Source organism: Saccoglossus kowalevskii, chromosome 3 (assembly GCF_978046115.1).
Source record: "Saccoglossus kowalevskii chromosome 3, keSacKowa6.1, whole genome shotgun sequence".
NCBI classification, from domain to species: Eukaryota; Metazoa; Hemichordata; class Enteropneusta; family Harrimaniidae; genus Saccoglossus; species Saccoglossus kowalevskii.
This window is the reverse complement of record NC_140643.1, coordinates 15,840,602-15,850,885: the sequence shown is the minus strand read 5'-3', so window position 1 is coordinate 15,850,885 and position 10,284 is coordinate 15,840,602. Positions and strand designations below refer to the sequence as shown.

At 35.5% G+C, this 10,284-nt stretch overlaps 1 protein-coding gene across 1 annotated transcript; it reads left to right on the top strand.

Annotated features, from left to right (window-relative positions):
- The first annotated feature begins 8,010 nt into the window (after positions 1 to 8,010).
- Positions 8,011 to 9,102, top strand: LOC144364581 (growth hormone secretagogue receptor type 1-like). Its single transcript, XM_078014488.2, has one exon. The coding sequence runs from the start codon at positions 8,011 to 8,013 to the stop codon at positions 9,100 to 9,102; it is 1,092 nt and encodes a 363-aa protein (XP_077870614.1).
- The last annotated feature ends 1,182 nt before the right edge of the window (positions 9,103 to 10,284 follow it).

Sequence of the window (10,284 nt, the reverse complement as noted above, 5' to 3'; positions counted from 1 at the left end):
GCCACGTAATAGTTTTAATTACTTCATTGGCTTGACAAGACGCGTTTTGCCATTGGTAATGAAAAAGACAAACACGTTTCAACACAGTATGTACAATTACTTTTTATATCTGGAATAATTTATGATATTTGTATATTGTATCATTTGTCAAGATTCGCATTATCGACATATTAGGGAACTGGACACACATATAGCGTATCCCATGTTGAGCGAGATAGACCACCAAAGCTGGTATTGATTAAAATAGGTTTCTGTGAGTTGTCTAATTGATAGATGATCCTAATACACACGAGTAGCATGCACAACGTTAACATGCATCAGGACGACGGTAATGTAAGCTTTGCTACTTATATAATCTCTGTGTATATCTCCACCATCGCTTTCCTGATACCGGCCCACGAAAGCAAAGCATTTTGAACTTTTCAAAAAAAAACTGCAATTAAATTATATCTACATATAAAATATAATACTCAACAACAAACATTAGAATGAATGGTAATCACTTAGACAAGCATTGGTACGGCATATGCACTACAGTATTAGTCTATAACTAAACTTTCAGATGATATATAGGTTGCTATAATACCATGCATAATAACCGGTTTGACTTGTTGCTATCTTATATTAATATATATATATAAGTTAGTAGATTCAACGTGCACCCTTGTTAACTGGCATGACCATTTATTCATTCAGTTTTTTTTTTATTTATTAATCTTTTTATTAATTGTGCATATACAAATTAGCATGAACATGAATTAATCCCAAATACGAAATAAAATAAATAAATAAATAAATAAATAAATAAATAAATAAATAAATAAATAAATAAATAAATAAATAAATAAATAAATAAATAAATAAATAAATAAATAAATAAATAAATAAATAAATAAATAAATAAATAAATAAATAAATAAATAAATATAGATATAATAGATAATCTAGATGTTTAAAATAAGATTCATCAATAATTTGTCTCTGTCATATAAATCACCTACTCACTTCGTACACACACATTATATATCACTATGAATTTGCGGGTTATTAGACCTATGTCTTGGCAGGCAAGGTTGTTTGGAAAAGCAATTATTAGTAGTAGCAGTATTGCCGTAGGAGCAAACTAAGCGATGCGTCCAATAATCCGTTTTACAAGTAATCCTCCTTTCACATAAATGGATTTAAAACAAATTATGGCTCACTTGTGATACCCGTTTCTAATACTCACAGAAAATGACAGTCTTAGCAGAGACCTAAAACTGCGCATTAGGATTGTGAAAAGGTCAACCGACCTGATCCACAAGGGATGGTAATTATATTTATTATTCATCAATATGTACTTTATTCACCGTTAAAGGACTTAATCAGCAGAACCGTGACAGACTTGGAATGTACTTACTGCGGCATATATTTTGTTAAAACCAAGTTAGATCTGGATCGTTTATTAGTTTTTGTTCCGAATACATGGTTCAACAAGCACATTATATAGACAAATCAGTATGCAACGCAGCCTACACTTGATGATCGTATTTATAGTGTCGCTATGCAATGATGACACGTTCTGTCACCTTTAGCTTACTCAGCCACTGGTGTACTTTCGACTATGATGTTGAGGAAATATGTGTGTGTTTTTGTTTTACTGTGACAGTCGTATACGTAGTGCAAATATGTGCATTGATTCACTGTAGTTTTATATCTACACGTGACACCATACATTAGCATCAATGTTTTAACATGCATTATTCAATAGGTACATATATTTATATCACAGGAACAAATAACTAAAGAAATCACGTTAGCGAATAGTGTAAATAATGTCAGGGAAATTTCAAATTTTCAACACAAAATTTAGGACAGCATTTTAAATCCAAGGGACAAAACTCCCTCATGGTGGCAGTCGCGATTGTCATATAATTAGCATATTATTAACATATTTGCAATTTGAACCCGGAATCAGTGCGCGGCAGTCATTTGTGACTACAGGAAATACGGGCTAAGATTAAAGCTAATTTCTGATGTTTGCATATCTGATAAACCAAATGCGATAATGCACGGGAGGAAACAGTAGTTGGCGCGGGTTAGGAAACGCCCAAACTTGTTAAAAATATTTAAAATATCTTCAGTCATTTTAACTGTGATTACTTGTATAGTAACAAGGGAGATATACTTAGTAATACGGTTATAACACAATACCAAAGCAAATTCAGAAAATGTATATTGCAGAATGACAGCAAGTAGTGCAGAGTCTCGTCGTCAGTTAATTCTCTCCCGAGTCAACTCTCTCTATTTATGTTCGCCTTGATTGGCATGTCGGAAATGGCATGTCGAAATGAATAGTTATGAATATAATATGAGGTTATTAGGAGAATATGTATGCACGAAGACAGTACAACTGGAGTATCGACCGACGCGCAGTGGAGGTCTATGCGCGGCGTACTATATTTTACTTCCAAGGATACACCATGGGAATGCCGAAATCCAAAATGTTTAGAACAGAAACAGCGAACTTCGCATCGACCTTCGCTGCGCGTATTGCTGTACTGTCTCTGTGCATACTTTGGGGTATCCTCGTAATAACCTCATATTATTTCAAATAAAAATTGAATACAATTGCGTTTTGGGCAATTTGACCTCTTAGCCCGTGCTAAGACGCTGTGCATGAACGCTACAAATAAGTGTACGACTCTATATAACCATAATGGGATTACAGTAGATGTATAAACATACTCGTGTACAGTACGTCTATGATAATCCCTGTATTCTAAATTCTTTTAATAATCGTTCAATATTGTGCAGCCACATATTATCATCAAGTTATGGCCGATTTCACCATAAGAGTAAATATATTAATGATATGCTAATTATGACTTTATGACTTCCGTAATTAAATTTTTGTCCTGCAAATTGAAATTTAGTCCTGGAATTTCAAATTTGTGTCTTGTGAATTTAAAGTCATGACTTTTGGAATTTAAAGTTTTGTTTCGTGAATTTAAGGTTGCCCTGGCAATTTGTATATAATAAATGATTGAATAAAAAAGCCCGACAGGGATTTTTGTTCGCACACGTCATGGAGTCGATTACACTCCATTTATAAAACATAACATTATAGTTCATATTGCGTGGTTGTCGCCAGCAACAACATTCTCCACAGTGGATCTTCCGTTACTCCTAAGAGTATAGGTGAATTCGCTGTCTGCATCACATGTAGTTACTGACACTGACCTGTGGGGAAACGCAGATAAGTAATTTCTCACACGGGTATGGTTCACTCTTCACCTTTAAAGACGTGGCAAGCCAATTAAATCTACACACATCTGTCGATATACATGCACTCATCCTTATAATAGGTACTATTAGTACTGTACAACTCGGCGATTTTCCGTTCACTGCCAGATCTCACGTAATGAGAGAAATGCGCACACCGGGCGCGTGTTGCAGAAATCGAATGATTTGATTTCGAACTGATTTTTTTTTTCTTATAGTTCAATGTCGAAATATCGTACTTTTGGAAAGGAATACAGCGTCGAGATACCCTTACTTCATCAAAAGTCACCATTAATATAAGTGTATAGCACTTATTGAACGTGGAGATTACAAACAATTACTTTCACGCTTGTCGATACCCACTCGTTGGTTTGCTGGTTTGACGCTATGACCTTATTGTGGCCTGTTTTTTTTTTTTTTACGTTCGATTTCACGCATAACGTAGGATCACAAAGTAAACGGAAAATGGTTAATTAACACTCTAAAACAGAAAAAATCAAGAATAAATGTCTATTTAAATAAACACGATCTTGAGTGCAGAGTGAAGAATACTGTTTGCTATTAATGTCAATAACATCCACAGGGATGAAAGTAATTATTGATATACATTAGATTTATAAAATTCAAGAATAAATGTATATTTATCTTATCACGATCTTGAGGGCAGACTGGTAGTCGATATGTCAGTACAGATAATAGTATCAAGAACTGCTAATATTAGAAACAAAAACAAAGATCGTTATTAGCCGAAGCCAAAACTGATGTCAAAACATCCACTGGAATGAAAGTAATTATTGATATACATAGATACCTTAGTCCGATAAGTGTTTTATTGTCCAGAATAACGGTAAATGTGGTAATATTGGCAAATAAAGTAATAAATACGAACCCATAGACTGACACGGCTTACTATGTTCCATTGCTTCTTCATCCGCCATTAAACATTCGCTGAACGTATTGACACACACGAATTGAGCTTTTACAAGATTGTATTTGAACTTTAGATCGAAATGTCATATGGCTGTCTTCTGATTATATCCCTGATTTTATAACCTCCGATGCCAATTTCAAACCTGTAACAATATGTAGGAAAGGTCGATAACTCACTCAAAAGTCAATATCAACTCGCTGGTATTCTTTATTAATGGCTATGTGTTCTAATTTCAAATTCAACCAAGTGTGCTATATGTTAAATGAGTAAACAAACAGACAGCGGGTAAAAAAGAATACACTACTGAACTGCGGAAACAAATCTCAGATGGAAATACATATGCAGACCAGAGCTGTTTGCAATAATGCGTGGCTAAGTATCGTTACAACAGTTCACCAGATACTAAACACAAGATCAGGCTCGTGCTATATGGTCGCGTAATTCTGTTGCGTCACAGACAGTAAAAGTGAGTGTTATGCCCACTTTGAGTACATAGTTGTATTCGATAAGTTTGTCGTCCATTGTGAGGAACGGGGGAGGGATATAAGAGAGTCTGGTATATATGTGCGTGTGAGTGTCCGCTGCCATGGGGATTTATTTATCATGATATACTTTCATATACGTGTCCATGCATAAATAATCACGTGGTCCTATATTACTACCTTTAGTCATGCGTTTTACTAAACGTATCAGTACTAACTGAAAGACCTATTTCTTTCCATGTTTTCATTTTGGAATTACTTAATAGTGATTGGTCCCAAGATAATATATTATTGATTGTTGCGTGTACATTGCGTTCATGGGGTTATTTAAAGTGCAAAGTGACGTGAATATATTATTGCTTCGTTGCATACATACACGAGTTAACACTAAGAAGGAATATTTACAATTAGATTATTCAATAATGTTTTACAAGACTGATATATAATGAGAATTAATAAAAGTGCAATGAAATTTCAAATTACTAGATTGTAATATATTACACACTACGTATGAGTTAAAAGGATTTTGTAAAAACACGTGAGTTGAACGTTGTGTCCAACAGGTTTTCCGTCGTCCCGAATTTCGCGTTGTGCAGAAGGTGAGTTTGTTCGTCCTTGTGAATGTTTCCTAACAATCCGATTTATCGTCATGAACTAATAACTGACAAATACGACGAGTTTTGCTTATTTATTTTCTTGTACCAATTATTAGTACGTTCACAGTCTAGTGATAAATCGTGAGTATATTTATTTTCTGATACCCTTTCTTGCAGTGCATGTGCAATGTTCGACTTTGCTGAAAATATGATTATAGAGCGCTAAAAAACGGAAACAAAATTACAGACTTGATATCTGAGAGGTCCAAACTAGTCTGTCAATTGTTTCCTCTCAGACACCGTTATGGCAATATCACTAATGAAAAGGCACACTACGTAATTATAACATTTATTTGTAAACCAACAAGTTGTGATTATTGATTAAACATCCTAGATGATTGGCATTTTATTTTAATGGCGGTTGACAGACATTTTATATACAATAACCTTTATTTTAAACTAATGTTTTTTCAAATGTTTAGAGTCCCAGTTAGGCCTACAAACATCGTAACTGTCGCATACCCCGGATAACCCTGCCATGATGTTCACATCATACTAATTATGGCTGCCATCTTCCCCTCCTTTTACCCTCGGTTCTTCTTTAATAAAACATTGCGTGACTATTTTTTTTTCAAAAAATATTATATCAGTATATAGCAATTATAATCGTTGTATAGATGTTATTGTGCTCATATAATTGTTTTTTATTACTAATTTTATTGTTCCAGTATGAATTATTGAATATTATTACTCAGAGTGTACAACATCCGAATAAGTCCCCTTCCTGAACAATTTATTTTAAAATGCAGATTAGTTTTTTTTTTTCTTCTTTTTTTTTACTGCAGATTAACTTACGTGTCTGAGCGTACTAGAGGAAACCTTTGCAATTGTCCATCAAAGAGACTTAATTCGTTTGTTCAACGAGAGTCGCCCGTAAATAGAGACATAACACGCGAGACTTCATCAACGCAAACGCACACTGTAATCAGGTTGATGCACAAAATGAATCATTGACAACCGATTACCGAAAACTATTCAATTATTCTTTTTCTATAAAAAGGCAACATACTGGTAAACCACGTGAATACTATACAAATACAGAACTCTATTTTAACACTGTGTTTGCCAGTCAAGTCTCAGACCTGTTTTTTTGTCTAGTCTAAATTTCATTTCGGTTAATAAAATACACGGTCGAAGACTCCGTGGTAAACATTGTGGCTTCGACCTCAGTAAAAAAAATACGAAAACATGCTTCTCTAAAAAAGCAATAAGAAGCACAATCTTGAAAATGCATCTTAAAAATAAAAATAAACTGATTTTTTTTCACAATCGTATGGGTAATTCCAAAACACTTGGAAATGCGCGTTTTATATTATTATTATTTTTTTCATCATTTTTTTTTTTTGCTTCCAAAAGCAAACATTTATATTTTACGATAAATCCGACTATACTGTTCCGACCAAGATACTATGTCAAATAACAATTCACTTTGTCGTTATGCAGGCGATTGGCAACCGTTACGTGGGTCTGTGATATGCTAAACTACGTATTACAGTGGGAGGTGAATATTAATGAGGAACAGTGAAATGTGACGAATGATGACGTATAACGTTCACGCAAGGCGATATAAATTTAATTACGACAAGGATTTTGATTAAATCATATTAATATGGACATTATTTATGTGATCTCCCTTATAAATCCCGGGTAAGGTTATTTCGAAAACAAGATATATTTTCAATCATGTAATAAGTATACTCACTGAAAGAAACATTGTCTGCATATAAAGCTAGTCTTTTTTTTATAGTGTCTTTGCAGTGCGTAATTTATTGACAAATTTACATCGGAAATGCGTATAGTTTTATTTCAAATAATGAATTTTAAACAACGATAGGTACCAATGCATATGAGACTACCTATAATTTGTTATCGCGTTGCTGGACAAGATCCAATCAGTCAAACGTATTCGAATGTTGGGTGAAGTTACACATATGTACTGTTCCACACTGGTGAATTTATATATTTGAATTAAACAAATCTTTAATATAATTTAATCTCAACAACAGTACAACAGATTTGTTTTAAACATATACTCATAAAGATACGATAACCTAAAACCTAGTCCAATCGCGGACAAGCATGATGTATCGGCGTCTGTTGCCGTTGGTGGCACACTGAAAATGGGAGTGTCCGCAATGTGGGTGGCGCCAACACGAGGCAGTATATATAATAAGCAGATTTCGCGTCAGATAGTATTTGAACGCATCGTCTATAAATTCGGAACTAGTATCATCCGTAATGAAAAGCCTGGTGGACTTAACTTAGCATACGCTGATCTCTGCCTTGTATCGCGCCATTCGAGTGGTAATCGCCACCTACAGTGCTTCTTACGGGTGCATCGTTCGATGTATGTCGCACGCCACACTCATTGACTGGTATTTGAATTGGCGTTTTGAGAATATCACCGTGCTGCATTTCGCCCGGATGCGTACATGGTGAGCTGGTAGAGGTGAAAGTGGAGTTGTATAATTCAGGTGTTTCTAAATACCCCTTCAAGTGCTACAACGTGATTGGTGAGTCTGTCTTTATCTTCAAAAATAGGCCACATGTGTAACACTAGTAGGACGACTCTCGCCAAATCATCAGACAATATCTTTCAGTGCGCCGTACTATATTCACTCTGTGGTTTATTTGTTGACGTTCTAAGTGTCTAATATATTTATTTAGCAGTTGGACCATGTACGAAGATTACGTGTCGTTTGATCAGCGCATTCCCGTCCCGGGCGACAACACATCGACCTGGCCACTGTCTCTGATTATGTATGAAAATGACAGCATTTCCCCGACGAACGGGACATATGGAATATATATGGATTGTGAAATCGATTATTACTTTATGGTTACGTGCTTTGTCATCCTCGGCCTTACTGGATTTCTCGGGAATGGTCTGTTCATATTTGTGGTCATTCGTGTCAAGTCTATGAGGACGCTGCCAAATTATTTCATGATTAACCTGGCGTGCGCCGATGTTTTGTGCTCGACAAACCTGCTTATATTTCCGTTATTAGAATTCGTCGGTGTCGGCGAACACATGGAGGTTGTCTCTCTGCGGATTTTCTTGGAGAATTCGGCCACCTTCGCAACGATGACGACCGTGTTTATGATAACACTGGATCGCTACATCGTTATATGTCACCCGTTCATAGCATCTCGAATACAGAGCAAATCTCGCGTCCGAGTTTTGATTTTTGTTACCTGGCTAATATCTGTGTGTCTGAGTTTAACAGAGTTCTTATCAGCGTTTGTGCATGAAATGCATATCATGGCAGTGTCGACGTTTATCGTCATGTCGTATCTAGTATACACCACCCTCATCCTCGTCACAGTGATCGTACTATACACAATGATAATCAGATGTCTTGTAATCGGATCGAAGACAATTCAACGACTTCCTTTTCGCAAGAAACGAGAATTCAAAAACGAGACCAAAGTCTTATTAATGTGTTCGATTGTCGTCTCGGTGTTTTTAGTCTGTTTCGCACCACAGCTAATACTGTTATTTCTTGCACCGATTCCTCTACTCACAAAAACGTTTCCAAATCCTCACTTTTTTAGCTGCGTGGCAAAGATCTCACCGTTAATGATCATGTTCAACTTTGCCTTAAATCCGATCATATACAATCTACCAAGCAAACGACATCGACTCGCATTCAAGAAAGCCTTCTTCAAGTCAGCGAATCAGAACGAAAGAGTGGGACTCTATCCTGTTACGTCAGCGCGTACTACAAATTCCATCAACTCTATGGAAAGACAGCTGAGTAGATCATGACTCGTATTCTGGTGTCTAAAGTCGTGATTTCGAATACCTTAATTTTTCGTGTGTGAAATCTTTCAATTTTGAGGTTATTTCGTTATCAAATTGGGTGTCATATGACAACCATATTGTGTGTACAAATTCAGGGAGCTGGCAGGATTACAAAAACTGACTGAATCTCAAGTGACAAGGGTAAGCAGGCACCTATATTTTGAGCGATATACATAGAACGCGTTTATGTATGCTCCACGTGTTTACAAAGAATGGTATTAACATGGTGAAATACACCAGCAATACAAAACGAATACGTTTGATCATTGAGATAAAATACACCAATATCACTACGTGGAAGGATGTTAAATTTAGCTTTTTTCTAATCTTTAGCTTCATCAATGATATTTATAGTAGTGTCACGTGTTCATGTAGTCATTTCATTTGGTCGTCGTCGATTTTGTCTTAGTCTGCGTTACCGGTTTGTATACTGCGAAATATGTGTGTTTTGTCACTGGTGATCCACGGGAAGAACTAATTTACAAAAGCTTTATACCGCTTTACATAGCGAACAATCATCGCACGGTATATTACTACGTGAAACAGGATAGTTGAACTACTTTACAAATAAGCCTCAATGTTGCATGTGTTGTTAAATATGTAAATAAATGCTTGTACAATATATATATTTGAATTATCAAGTATCATCTGTAACGATTACGAGATCTAACTGAAGGTAAAAAATGACGTAATTATGGAATGCTTTTCAGAATGTGAAATACTGAGATTAAATAAGAATTTCAAAGACGTTTATTTCCTGAGTCCCGGCTTATTAATTATTTCAACGCAACGGCAGTCGTAAATTCCGTAGCTATTCTATTTTAATTTGTTTACTAATTCTTCAAAGACCTCCAAGATCTCGTTTAACGCGAGAGCCACGAGATTTTCTTGTGTCCCCTACAAATAATGTTTTATTCCCACCGCCATCGCCACCGCTGTCCCAAATCCCATAATTACATATGTCAAAGAGGCAGTGGGCTCGAAGAGGAAGAGAATGGAACAATGTGTTCGTCTTATCGATAGAAGATGCTATCGAATGTAAATGATGTATACTGTTACATCCACATGACTGCAACAATTCATATTATTATTCGAGTAATTACAAACCGCTTAATGCAATAGGGTCAAATGTGCAAACAAGTATTG

Coding starts and splice junctions, on each gene's coding strand:
- LOC144364581 (XM_078014488.2), top strand. CDS start 8,011: ATGTACGAAGATTACGTGTCGTTTGATCAGCGCATTCCCGTCCCGGGC.